Source organism: Caretta caretta, chromosome 10 (genome assembly GCF_965140235.1).
Source record: "Caretta caretta isolate rCarCar2 chromosome 10, rCarCar1.hap1, whole genome shotgun sequence".
Lineage (NCBI taxonomy): Eukaryota > Metazoa > Chordata > Testudines > Cheloniidae > Caretta > Caretta caretta.
The window spans coordinates 11,381,784-11,395,222 of NC_134215.1; the positions used below are offsets into that span (position 1 = coordinate 11,381,784).

Consider the following 13,439-nt stretch of genomic DNA (forward strand, 5'->3'; position numbering starts at 1 on the left):
GATGTGGCGTGATGGTGCAGTGGCACTGCGATGACGTGGCGTGGTGGCGAGCTGGCGTGGTGGCGATGGTGCAGTGGCACTGCGATGACATGGCGTGATGGTGCAGTGGCACTGCGATGACGTGGCGTGATGGTGCAGTGGCACTGCGATGACGTGGCGTGGTGGCGAGCTGGCGTGGTGGCGATGGTGCAGTGACACTGCGATGACGTGGCGTGATGGTGCAGGGGCACTGCGATGACGTGGCGTGGTGGCGAGCTGGCGTGGTGGCGAGCTGGCGTGGTGGCGATGGTGCAGTGGCACTGCGATGACGTGGCGTGATGGTGCAGGGGCACTGCGATGACGTGGCGTGGTGGCGAGCTGGCGTGGTGGCGAGCTGGCGTGGTGGCGATGGTGCAGTGGCACTGCGATGACGTGGCGTGGTGGTGCAGTGGCACTGCGATGACGTGGCGTGGTGGCGAGCTGGCGTGGTGGCGATGGTGCAGTGGCACTGCGATGACATGACGTGGTGGTGCAGTGACCTGACGCGATGACGGTGCGCTGCCGTGTCGTGCCAGGCCTGGCCCGAAGACTCCCTCCCCGGGCTGAGACCCCGCACGCTCGTTTCACGGAGGGCCCCGGGGGGCGTGGCCGGCGGCGGGCGGCACCAATGGGAAGGAAGCGGGAGGGCGGGGCCAGCCGGGGGGCGGGGGCGGTTCCGCGAACAAAGAGCGAGCGGCCGGGCTGGCGGCGCGGAGCTCGCGCGGGAGGGAGCCGCTCACCTGGGCCGAGCCGGAGCCGGCACCGCCATGCGGGGGAGGGCGCCGCCGCCGCCCGGGAGCAGCGCGGGCCCGGCCGCCTGATTCGGGGGAGCCAGCGCGAGAGAGCGGAGCCGGCGGCGCTTCCTTCCCGCCCATGGCAGCCCCAGGCGGCGGCTGCGGGTGAGGCGGGGGCCGCGGCTCGGGTCTCGGAGGGAGCGGTCGGCAGGGCCGGGCATGGCGGGGGTCAGCTACTCGCCGCCCTGGTGGGTGAGTCTCCTGCACCGCCTGCCGCACGTCAGCCTGCGCTGGGAGGCCGCCAGCGCCGACTTCCGCCCGGAGGACGCCGAGTACCAGCAGGTGAGGGGCCGCCTGAGGGGGCCGGGTCTCGTCAGTCTCTCCTCCGACGCCCCCCGGCTTGGCGTGCGCTGCGCCCCCCTCCCACGGGGTAGATCCACCGGGGGGGGGGGGGAGAGTCTGTCCTGCCCTGCCCCTCCCATGGGGTAGATCCACCGGGTGTGTGTGTGGGGGGGAGAGAGTCTGTCCTGCCCTGCCCTGCCCTGCCCCTCCCACGGGGTAGATCCACCGGGTGTGTGGGGGGGGGAGAGAGTCTGTCCTGCCCTGCCCCGCCCACGGGGTAGATCCACCGGGGGGGGGGGGGGAGAGAGAGTCTGTCCTGCCCTGCCCCTCCCACGGGGTAGATCCACCGGGGGGGGGGGGGAGAGTCTGCCCTGCCCCGCCCCTCCCACCGGGGTAGATCAGCCATGGGGCAGGTTGCCCTCTCTGACTGTAGTCTATAATACATCTTTTCAGTATTTTCTCTCTCTTCCTCCCCCCCCCCCCCCCCACCAGGAGAGAGGCAGGAAATTATTTAGCCCCTGGAACAATAGCACAAACCCTGAGCTCCTTTGAGAGCATCCGAAGCCTTCCTTCCTCTGGGGGAGGGTAAAACACCAGCCCCTTGGGCCCAGCTGCCAAATAGGGATGTGGCTCTTCGGGCTGGAAAAGGTAACGCTGCCACAGGCTGAGCTGCCCAGGTGAGGCACAGGCGCTGCCTTCTGTCCTGTGGCTGAATGATAAGTACTTGGCTTTCCTAACCGCTGTGCTGCCACTTAGTACAAAATATCCCATCGTACATAGGATTGGAGTGGTGGTTCAGATAGCTCAGCACCCTGCCTTTGCTGGGACTCAGTGAAATGTTCAGTGTCTCTTTCTGAAGCCAGCTAAAATGCTTGGTAGACAGAAGGAGTAGTAGCTACATAGGACCAAGTGTGTGAGGAGACGCTGGCAGAATACTTGTGTCCTTTACGTTGCTTAACCTGTACTTGGGTGACTTGCTGTCTAATTAGAATGATGGTGGAGTGGATCTGTGTATTCTAACATCTGTGTTCTCTGCTGCCATCTTAGACTGGAGCTGCAGTGATTCTGCTGCCTCGTTGTGCCACGCTCTTTGGCTTTGAAAACACCATTTTGCTTCACTGAATATACTTAGTTCTGTAGGGCACCACAATACCATAATGCATAAATGGGAAGGCATCTAAGCAGTGCTTACATACTGTAAAGAGATACTGCTAGCTAAAAGATTCCTATAGTATCTTTGTTTTTAAGTAGCTTCAGATTGCAGAATTGATTATAGCAAAAACTGTTCTTGGATCTCTCTTTATTTAATAATTAATAATAAAAAAAGTGGGTAGGTGACTACAAAAATCTCTATGAATCTGAGAGCAAAATTATCCTCTGATCTTCAACCTTGGTCTTTCTTGTCTTAACTCATCTGAATTTCCTTGGTTTGAGGGGAAATCAAGATGTGCAGTGTTTGTGTGTGTTTTTTTTTTTTTTTTTTAAACAAACCCCAAAACTACATATGTCCAATGGTTTTAGCTTGCTTCTGTGGACTGAGGTAGTTGCCTCCTGTAGTGAAACAAGGAGAGTGAGGTATTGAAGAGGAGAAACAAAAGTGTAGGATGGGGAAAACTGTTCTTGAATTATGAAAGAAACACAGTAGTCAGTCACTCAATATATATCTGATATGCTTGTGTTTTTAATAGTTTAAAATAGAAGTACTTATTTCAAGTTTGGTATGCTCTGTATAAGTTATAAAATACTCTCTCACAGTAGTTCTGTTGAGACTTAGTGTTACAGTGAAGTCTTGGGGTTGGTAAGCCTCCTGTTGTTCCTGCCTTGCACAGTTGCAAAAAGTGTGTGCTAGTTAAGGACTTGTTTTTGCCATTGCTGTATGGCTATTTTAACTCTAGTCAAACCAGAAATCGAGGGTGTAAGTTGTGTGTGTTTTGAATGTCAACCCTGCCTATTTCAGTGTTGTTTATGTATAGCGCATAACCTCTGCAGCTCCATGAACAAATGTAAAGATAGTAGCAATGTTCCATCCTTTTGCTGACTCTGAATGAAGATGCTCTGATTCTGGAAATGGAAAGACATGTCAAGGATTTGTGTGCATGTGTGCAAAGCATAATATAATACAATAAAACTAGAAAGTGTAACCTGATGGTCAAAGTAACATTGCAATCACTTCCTTCCTCCTGGTTTGAATGCTTGTTTTGTCAGTATTTTGAGCATGAATTTGAATATCCTTTTTGCTCCATTTACAGTTCATGCAGACCTATCTTTTTTTTTCCTGCTAAATACAACACAAGTAACTTAACGTGCTCCGTTCTTCATGCACTTTAAGTACTTAAAATATAGGCACTTCTGTTTAAACTGGTTCTTGGAATTTGCACAAAAAAAAAATTCTCTGAGCATATGGTGATGGTGCATTTTCCCCTGCCCCCTAGCTTTCAGTACCTAGAAAGGTAGTTTTTCCTATATTAAATGTAAGCATGCAGTGTAGCAGCTTGTAGTTCTATCAGTGTCCTTGATTGCACTCTACTGAGCTAACTGGAACTGACGGTAATGCTGGAGACTTCATAGGTGCACTCTATCCTTTCCCTCTCCTATCTTTAGTAAGGAGGGACGGGAGAATATGCTTTTATTGGTCTTCTGAGAATTGTCAAGCCACTAGATAGTTAGACCCTTGTCATGAGCTGATATCCACACACTTACCAACAGGGCTTCTGAGTAAATCAGAATTGGAATGGAAATACTTTCTTAAGGAAATGGCATCCTGTTCCTTCATCAGTCTTGGGGGTAGGGGGAGGAAAGGATATTTTCAGTTCCCCAAAATAGACTAATAAAGATAGGTTTCAGAGTAGCAGCCGTGTTAATCTCTAAGGTGCCACAAGTACTCCTTTTTCTTTTTACGAATACAGACGAACAAATTTATTTACGCATAAGCTTTCGTGAGTTCTCACGAAAGCTTATGCGTAAATAAATTTGTTCGTCTCTAAGGTGCCACAGGTACTCCTTTTCTTTTTGACTAATAAAGATGGTGATCTTGAAAGCGGTGATCTTGAAAGCTGTTCTCTTGTATTCATGCATTTCCTGTATCATCCAAATATGAACTTTGAAATGCAACCGTTCTGTGCTATGTTACAGTAGCCATTAAACATAGTACCAGTATTGATTTAGCCTCTGCTTTGTAAGTGTAGTATGGCTTTTTTTTTTTCTTTCTCCCAGGTGGATTGGCAAGATCAAATAGGTCTTTCCATGATTAGTGTAATGAGTAAGACACCATTTAGCGCAATGGAAGCTATTTGATGTCTGCTGAAACCGGTGTAATGCTCGTGTGGTTTTAAGTTGAACCCGTTCTGCTTGTCTTTGAGGTCTGAATCCTTCCTGTGTCTATTGGGACCCTTGTGTGTGCACATGTGGAGCTTGTAATTGGTAGCTCTGTTCTGCATGTAATAAGACAGTGCTGTCCTGTGTCTCTGCTTATTTGCCTGGAGATAACTGTGACCAGTTGTGTTCTAGTAACTGGGACTACATCCTTTTTGTCTGAGAACATGAGGGATCCTTATGGCAACAGTGTGACTGTCTGTCTCAACTGGGGGGGGGGCGTGTATGGCTATACCCTTTTGTTGGCTGTTGAGGGCCTCTAAACAACCTGTGGTGTTGGCTTTTTGTGCGCTCCCACCTTCTGTCACTATATGTTCAACTGACAGGTTAGAACAGGCTGTGTCGGAAGAGGAGAATAGGCCCTCCAGGGTGGATTAGGTTGGTTATTCTTGAAGAGGTTCTCATTTTCTCTTCTGGTGTTACTACCTTAAGTCCAAAGTGAGGCTTTAAATGCTTCACATCAGTTATAGCAAGTTGTCTCTCCCTCCATAGAAAGAGTGGAGTAGGTAACTAGGGGAGAAGAGGAAAGGAGACAGTAGTTGTGCAACTGCTAACTAGATTAGGATGAAGGAAGAGGTTTCCCTCTGTTTCTGGGGGTAGAGGGACTCTGCTTTCATGTTTCTGGTTTCCATGTGTTGCTTTGAGGGTTGCATCTACTGAAATCACTCTCTAGAGCAGGGGTTCTCGCAACAAATTTTTGGGTGGCCTCAGAGTGCAGCCACCAACTCTTGCTGGTGGCCACTCTGACAATTTTTGCAAAAATACTTTAACTTTAGGAAAAACAAACAAATGACACATGTCCAAATCCTTATAATTGATGTAGGGCTTTTGCAGACTGAATTTTAAGAAGTACAGTTTTCTAGTCATTATTGGACCTAAACAGAATAGAAACACAAGGTGCTTTGAAGGTGTGTGTGTGTGTGTGGGTTTTGTTGTTGTTTTTAGACTTACTAGCTAGCAAGTCTGCTGTGAAAAGTGACATTTTTGTATAATTGTTAATATCACTTTTCACAGCAGATTTACTCAGCTCCAGCAAGCTGGGGGACAAATTAAGCCCTGGATGGGGCAAGAGGTGATAGGGGGCTAGATGAGAGGCAGCGGGAGATGGGGGAGGTGAACCAAGAGCGAGAGCCTGGGGCTCTAGTGCACAGATGGGGACTGGAGGAGGCTGTGAGAGCCAGGGGTGATGTGTGGGGGGTGAGCCTGTGGCTGGGGGATGGAGCCTGCTGCTGCACAGCTGGAGCCTGTCGCCCACCTCCCCAGGGCTTAAGCCTGAAGCCCCAGCCCCATCGGGGACTCGTGCTGGCTGCCTACTCCTACAGTGTTCGTGGCTGCAGGAGGGGACCAAGACCAGCCCCTGCTGGTGGCCCTGAGGGAGGGTTACTCCCTGCCCCCCCCCCCATCATTACCCAAAAGGCTGTGGCTGCAAGAAAAGCCCCTGATGGCTGCATTTGAGAAATGCTGCTCTGGGGCATCTTCTCAGATAGACCAGGTCACTCCCTCCCCCTTGCATGGATCAGTGGGATAGAACAGTTATATCTTGAGTTATAAGCAGTTGTTTCAGCTGTATCCTCCTCCTGAGTCATACTGTAATGTTCCTTTAAAGCTTATTTTGCTGTAAGTCATAAGGTGGAAATGGAACCAAGCCTATGTTGCTTTTGAAGCACAGTACTATCTCAAGTTCCTATGCTTTTTACTGTCTTAAATTTCCAGGAAATGTTCATATCAGTGCTGTCAAATTACCTTTGGATCCAGCCCACCAGATCAGTAAGGTTTCTTTGCAGCTTGTGCTATTGTCCCTGACTAAAGCAATTTAGGAATGTAAAAGGTCTTAATTTATTTGCCCAGGTGACCTGAGTGTTGTGCCACCCAATTTATGGTGCTGAGAGTAGAGCTTGCCAGAAGCCTCTTTCAGGAATGTGATTTCTGATGGAAGGATGAGCTGAAGTCCTAAGAGGCTTTTTAACACAGCAGAGCTGTTCCTAATGGGTTGTCCTAGGAGTGACTGCTGCTTGGTACTGAAACTTCCCTTTTGATGGTATTAATAGTAGTAGTTAACGTATTTTACTATAACTGTTCTTAACTCTTGTAAGCACTTGGATGTGTGGTGTTTTATAAATAGACTTGGAAGGATTAGATTTTGATTGGTAATGTTGGCAAACATGGATTTCACCACACGCGCGCATGCTGACATATTTCCATTGATTGAAATTTATAAGTAGGCAACATAAGAAAAATGCTACTTGAGAACTAATTAGAATTTGATTTAAGTATATTTACTTTCTATATTTTTGACATGAGATGTTGACAATTTGTGTATTTTAACAGTTACAAAGCTTTAATTTTTTGAATCTCAATGTCTACTAGTGTTTAATATTGTCTGACTGCTCTATAATTTCTGACAACTTTGAACATTAAAATTTATTTAGCATTTATCAATTAAGAAGTCTGCTAAGCCTATATATGGACAAAATAAGGGCTATGAAAGCTTACTCACAGCTTTATCTGTGTGCCTTAGTCATGACCTCAATTTAGGTCTTGCAGAAAGCTGATAAATCATCTCTGAATCGCTGCAAAATGGCAAAGTCCTCTGGAGTCTCTTTTATACACTAGACCCATTTCACTTGTGACTAGATTATTTTGCACCTCTAGAGCACTTTGTTCCAAAGGCATCTAACTACAGCATCATAGGCTTTGTCTAAACTATGGTTTTTTTTTTTCCCCCTTAAATTCCACTATTACGCCCCTCTGGAAAGGGGCTAGAATAGACAGCAATTGTGGTGAGGCCTAGAATAGACAAAGTACAGGCAGCCTCTGGCATCTGAATGGTCATGTCCCTTACACCTGCTCTGAACAAGGTTAGTTGACATGTTGATTAAACCATTGGTAGCTGGTTTATGCCATTCTTTCCGCCACTGGTGGAGTTGAAGTGATGGTGGCACTGGGTCTACACTAGACTAATTCTCACCATTGGGGGCAATCCCTACTGTGATGTCCCCTAGCTGTTCCCTTGGGTACACCTCCTCCTCTACCAGAACTCTTCTGTTGTAGTACCATCTCTCAACTCTGCTAGTTAGGCTAGTGATCAGCTTGCTGTACTGTGATTCTGGAGATGAAGGACTAGCTTGGTGCTACGTTAAATTCCACTAATACTTCACTTTGGTTTGTAGACTTCAGTTTAGTGCATGGTTTTTGTGTAGATTTGGGGAGGAAATTCAGCAAGACTGATTCCATCTGGTACTTTCTGGCTCTACAAGGTCCTTGCCCTACATGTAAATTTTTTTTTTATTTTTTATTGAGTATTTCTTGGATGGAGAAACTCAGTACAGACTAAGCTGCCAAAGAACTTGGATTAGAGACAATGTTGTAGAACTTCCTCTACTGTACTGGTGTCTCACTCCAATACTGAAACCCAAGAGCATTTCTGTAAATTCAAAACACGTGGAGTTGGATGATGTGTTCTACTCCAGTTACCAGTTGGCTCAAAGTAATAGGGTGATCTTTCTCTTTTGGATGGGTTAGTCTTGAAGTTTCTTTCAAGGCTAAATGGCCTGTTTTTTCAGGTCAGGTCTGCTAGCCTGAGATAGCATAAATTCTTTTTTATAGTATCAGGAGAGGCTGGGTTGTGGGAGGTTTCCGAGTAGCAGCCGTGTTAGTCTGTATCAGCAAAAAGAGCAGGAGTACTTGTGGCACCTTAGAGTGTCCTTGAGAGTCCGTTGTTGCTCTCCAGTGAAGCTAAAGTTGCATTTAGGTCTCTCAAATTGGTGATGCCTCCCCCAGTTTCCCATGGCCTAAAATTGAGTAGCTATTATGCCTCCGTCAGCAAATGGATATTGCAGCCTGACCTTGTCATTCTTTGTTCAGACAGGGGTGTGGAGGTGGCAGCATGGTGTAGCAACATAACGTACTCCAAAATGCAAACACTTTATTTTAAGTCTCTCTAGCAAACCATGCAAGTGGAGTTTATGTGGGCTGTGCCTTTAGCCGGGTAGCAACATCTGGTATATAGGCAGGAAAAAGTGAACTCTTGCCAGCTTTCTGTTTGCAGGGTCGCTTGCTCACTGATCCAGGCTGCACTGCTGCATTTTCGGTTAGTCCCCTGAGAACTGTCTGTCTGTTGCTGGAAACAACAAACTTCTGATTAGAGGTAAGCTAATCAGAACAACAGTTGCTGAGAAAATGCATCATTTTAGTAGACCATGGTGCATGCAAATGGCTACTTGGCTAGAGGAAGGTCTAACTCTTGGCCATCTCATCAAGGCAGAATGTGGGATTAATTTTAACTTTAGTCTGGAGAATGCACATTCTCTTGCCAGTGCTGTTGATCTCTGGTTTTAGGAAATCTTTACAGAGCATGTGTCTGTTAGACAGTATCCTGCTGGGTCTTAGCTGGAATAAAAACCTAAGTTAAAAGCATTAGAAGTCAAATCAGCTGATCAGCCATTGGCATTTTGACGCTGCTGCTTGTAAACTTTTTGTGTTTGTGTGTGGGGGGGCGGAGGGTGAGAGAACCTGGATTTGTGCTGGAAATGGCCCAACTTGATGATCACTTTAGATAAGCTATTACCAGCAGGACAGTGGGGTGGGAGGGGGTATTGTTTCATGGTCTCTGTGTGTGTATAATGTCTACTGCAGTTTCCACGGTATGCATCCGATGAAGTGAGCTGTAGCTCATGAAAGCTCATGCTCAAATACATTGGTTAGTCTCTAAGGTGCCACAAGTACTCCTTTTCTTTTTGCTTGTAAACTGAAACCCTTTTTTTTTTTCCCGCTGGAGAGACTCTTGCAGAATATGGTTGGTCAGGCTTTACAGCCTTGTACCTGTCTATCTGGTTTAGGTCAAATTTAAGGGTTAAATCTTTTTTTAAAAAATTCACAAGAAACTAATGCTTTATTTATAAATCCTTTAGTCGTGTTTCTGCACTGAGCTGCTTGCATTTGTCTTACCAGTTCTGTTTCCTTGCTGGAGTTTAAGTAGGTGGTTATGCCTATAGTGTAGGTGTAGTTCTTAAGCAGACAGCTGTCAAGTGTTGGAAGAGGGTGGTGTTGTTGGTATTAATTATTTGGGCTTCAAAATGCTGAGAGTTCCTGAAATGGTCTTCATTTGCTTGACCTGGTGAATTGAACATAGTGCACTTATCACTTGATTTTCTGTATACCTAGAAGGAATCATGCCTGTTGCTGTATGTGGGGGTGTGTGTGTGGTGCTGCTTTTTAAAATTTTTTTTATTTTTTTGATTGGGGAGACGTTGGGGGGGCAGTGTTGCTTATTGGTATAAATCATCTCCGTTTTCAGATTGGAGTATGGATGGATATAAATATTCCAGTGTTTCGAGGTGGCCTTATTTCTATCCCTCTTTCCCAGGGCAAAAACTGAGGATGTGGATAGTATTATATTAGGTGCAGCTCACAAACACAATTTCAAGTTGCCAGAGGACTCTTGAATCTAGCTTTGAAACTGACTTCTGGTGTCAGACGATGAGTGGATGGCAAGCAGAACTGATTCTGCTCTTCATCTTTTGCTGCTTTGCCTTTCTGTGGATGGCATTTTCTCGCCTTATGTCTTATGCAAAGCCCTTGTTTAAATGCTAACTTTAAGCCAATAAATCAGCACAGTTTCAAGCAGAAGCTTGTATGGCATTTTTTAATAGACTGACTTTTGCATGCTGTGAGAGTGAGAAATTCTCACCCAGAAGAATATATCCCATTAGACGTGACACTGGAGATTAAGGGTGGGAATCTAGGTGGCTTTGCCCTAATTAATCCACAGCTTTGAAATGTGTGTTAAGGAGCTGTGTACAAGGATTAATTTCTTCCTTCCTTGTCCCTTATTACTAATGCTTGGGGTCATAGATTTCCTTTTGAATATTGTAAACATAGAGGATTAAGTCTAGTAGCTTCCTTTTCATTACCTGCGTGCAAAAGGTAAGGTCCTGAATTACTGTCTTGTGCTGCCTGTGTTGTGGTGGAGCTTGCAGTAGTGTGCTGTATGTCATTCCAGTCCTGGAGTCCATCAGAAATTACAAATGGCTATGGCTAGTGGGGAAGGAAGATAGACTTGAAGGCCAAGGGTGTAGTAATGTTGGCTGAGAAACCTATTAGTGCTCCTTAGATTGAGATACAGTCAGTTATGGCTGAGGAGGATTGTGGGTGACTAATTTCTACAAACGGCATAAGAATGAGGTCTTGATAGTTGCTAGGTCCCCTGCCCCCATTCTTGTTTTCCTGTTGGGTATTCTAGTATTAAGTGGAAGTTGCAATCTCCAGTCCTGCAGCTTGGGTGGGTTTTCTAGTAACGGTGATTTGAAATACGGAGGAGCATGGCACAATGTGCCTGGGTTTGTGCAGGTTTTGGTTCCTTGGATATCCAAACATCTGAGCTTCGGATTGGGTTTTTAACTACTCTGGAAATATCAGGAATGTGGAATCTTGTCTTGCCTTCCCCATCTTTCTGAAGTTCTCCTTGTAGAAGACCCATATGTGAACTGGAGGCTCTCTGTCCTTCACTGAAGAGAGAGGGAGAGGTTATTAAATATCCAGCAGTTGGTTTAGCTCTGAGTTTGACCTATGAGCAAAACTCAGTTTGACTAAAAATTGGCTTTCCCTTAAGTCAGATTTCACTCAGTGTTTGATGTCCTCTTATTGGACACATCTTATTACTATTTCTGCATAAGATCTTGGGGTTGGTGACTTCCTGTCTTCAGTTTCCACACTGCAGAGTGTACAAGGTACTGGTGCTCCACACAGGACCAGAAGAGAAGTCACTTCAGCACTGTGATAGATGGGGAGTGTCACAGTTCAGGGCAACTGCAAATGTAGTTCCCCCTCAGTTGCCCAACAAAGGCACCCGCTCTCAGGCTTCCAGCTTCCCAGCTGTTGCCTTTCTGGAAGTAGACCTGTGCGCCTCTCCCTTCTGACTGGAGTGTTTCCAGGCTATACAGTTCCCTGCCTTCACTGTCCATCACAGCACACACAAGTTGCCCAAGGACACTGCCTGTTTTCTCTTCAGAGATGGTCAACAGGTGTAGTTCCTTCCATTACAAGATACCCCACGTGCTGCTTGTGCAAGACTACTTTATTTTTAAGGTAAATAGCATGACAGAGAATTTTTAACCATTAAAAGAAGCAACATGTCTGCTAATACGCTTACCAGAGTTCACCCTCATGTAGATGCTAGCAGGAACAGTCCTGCAACCAACTCATTTAACGGGCTTCCTTGCAGTTACCAGTCCAGTTCAGAACAAGTACTCGGTCTTATGGGACCTCAGTATGCCCAGCCCTTTTCAACACTAGCCAAAGCACTGGGACCCTCCCTGGACCAGAGGACCTGTCCAGTTGCTGGATCAGGAAGGCCATGAGTCTCTCCTTTTTCACAGGCTGTGTGTCATGTTCTGTCTGCTACAACCCACAGGCTTCAGGGTCTGGTGACCTAACTGCCTTCCTCCCCACAAGAAAATCTCTGCTAACTTGTGCTTAATGCTGCAAGGATACTCTTGCTGCCAAAAGCTTATATGTTGTTAACTTTCATGTTTTAAATACTGAGCTCTAAGAAGCCCAGTTCAGATTCTTGCTCCAATTTCTACTTTTATTTAAGTGTTGGGATACAGTGATATGAAGCCAGTTGGATAGCACGGATGCATTACAATAAGATCTTTTTGTGATTATGCGGTGGGACGTTTGAATGGTGCTGACACTGATGCAAATGGCACATTATCTGTGTTCATCAGCTATAACAAGTCAGAGCTGCTAGCTTGATTTTTTTTTTCTTTCAAAGAAACATGATTTGCATGTTTTGAAAACAATGAAGAGGCTTTAAGGGTTCTTTCAGGTAAGTGCCCCATCAATAAACCGAACACTGAATCCGGTTAACGCTGTCCAATACTTAGTATTGCAATGATTATTTATAGGTTCACATGAATCAACATCTCATTCAAATTAGACAACTGTCAACTCCAGTTGAATAATCTGAGTAGCAGTTATTGATATGATCCCAAATGCAAATGTTATGCAGATTGCCCTAGCTGGTGCAATAGGGGATATTCCTCAAGTTTATGTTGGAGCGGGTCCTTTGGTGAGGCATGGAGACTAGGGATGAGGAATAATACTTCTTCCTGGGTTACCAAATCATGCCTAGGAGTGCACATCTAATTTCTCATCTTCTAGAAATGTGGTATGGAAGTTTCATTCAGTTAGTGTATAAGCCATTCTTATGGGATGGACTAATATTGATGTTCGTTTGTCCCTGCTGTGTGCACAGAGCACTCCTTTTGGCCTCCAAAATGCTGCTGGTCATGCATACTGCATAGACCTTTAACAAGCAAGCCTTCCATTCAAAGTTGAAGTTGAATTTTATACTGAAGTTTTAAGTTGAAGCAATTCAACTTCTCTTAACTAATAGTGCTTCCTCATGGGAGAGGTTCACCTGAACACTTATTGGCCTACATGTACAATGTGATGCCTGTTCAGACAGAGTGTATGTATGTGAGAGAGAGAAGCACTAAAACCACAAAAGTGGTTATGCTAAAACTGTGAACACATAGTTGCACTTGTAAATTCATGAATGATCCCAAACTGACTTGTTTAGATTAGCTAATTCTCTGTTGTCTGCCCCTTGAAGATTCATGATTTTAGTAAATTACAAACTATAAAAGCACATCTAATAGTGGGGCATGGGGTTACGATTTAAATATACAATCTGGTTGAAAGTATAAAGCAGCACTTCCCAACCGTGTGTGCATGCGAGCACACTTGTATACCACTGTTGCCTCAACCTCTTCCTTCCTTCCCTTTAATGATTTTTCCTACTGTCTTCCTCTTATTTGGATGTGTGCTTTGGTCATCATGGTGTTAGTGGCTTCTCCTCACCCCTAGTTCCTTGGTAGGTTACTGTGTAGGCACTAGCTGCTATACATGGAATTCTGGTACGGTTTCCTAGAAGGTTGAGTGCCCTGGTAAACAAAAGCGGCTTGCTGA

General features: G+C 45.8%; 1 protein-coding gene across 12 annotated transcripts in view; it reads left to right on the forward strand.

The window, feature by feature from the left end:
* The first annotated feature begins 708 nt into the window (after positions 1–708).
* Positions 709–13,439, forward strand: part of TTYH3 (tweety family member 3) — a 107,077-nt gene continuing 94,346 nt past the window's right edge. For 8 of the 12 annotated variants that reach the window (XR_012670125.1, XR_012670128.1, XR_012670122.1 and 5 more), the window contains exon 1: positions 710–1,094. Coding sequence is in view for 5 of the 12 variants with exons in the window: in XM_048867989.2 (XP_048723946.2) it covers positions 972–1,094 (123 nt within the window). In the remaining 7 variants the exon portion in view is untranslated. Of the gene's footprint in view, positions 1,095–13,439 lie in introns of all 12 variants that reach the window. The other 4 variants (XM_048867981.2, XM_048867984.2, XM_048867986.2 and 1 more) reach the window with 4 other exon arrangements.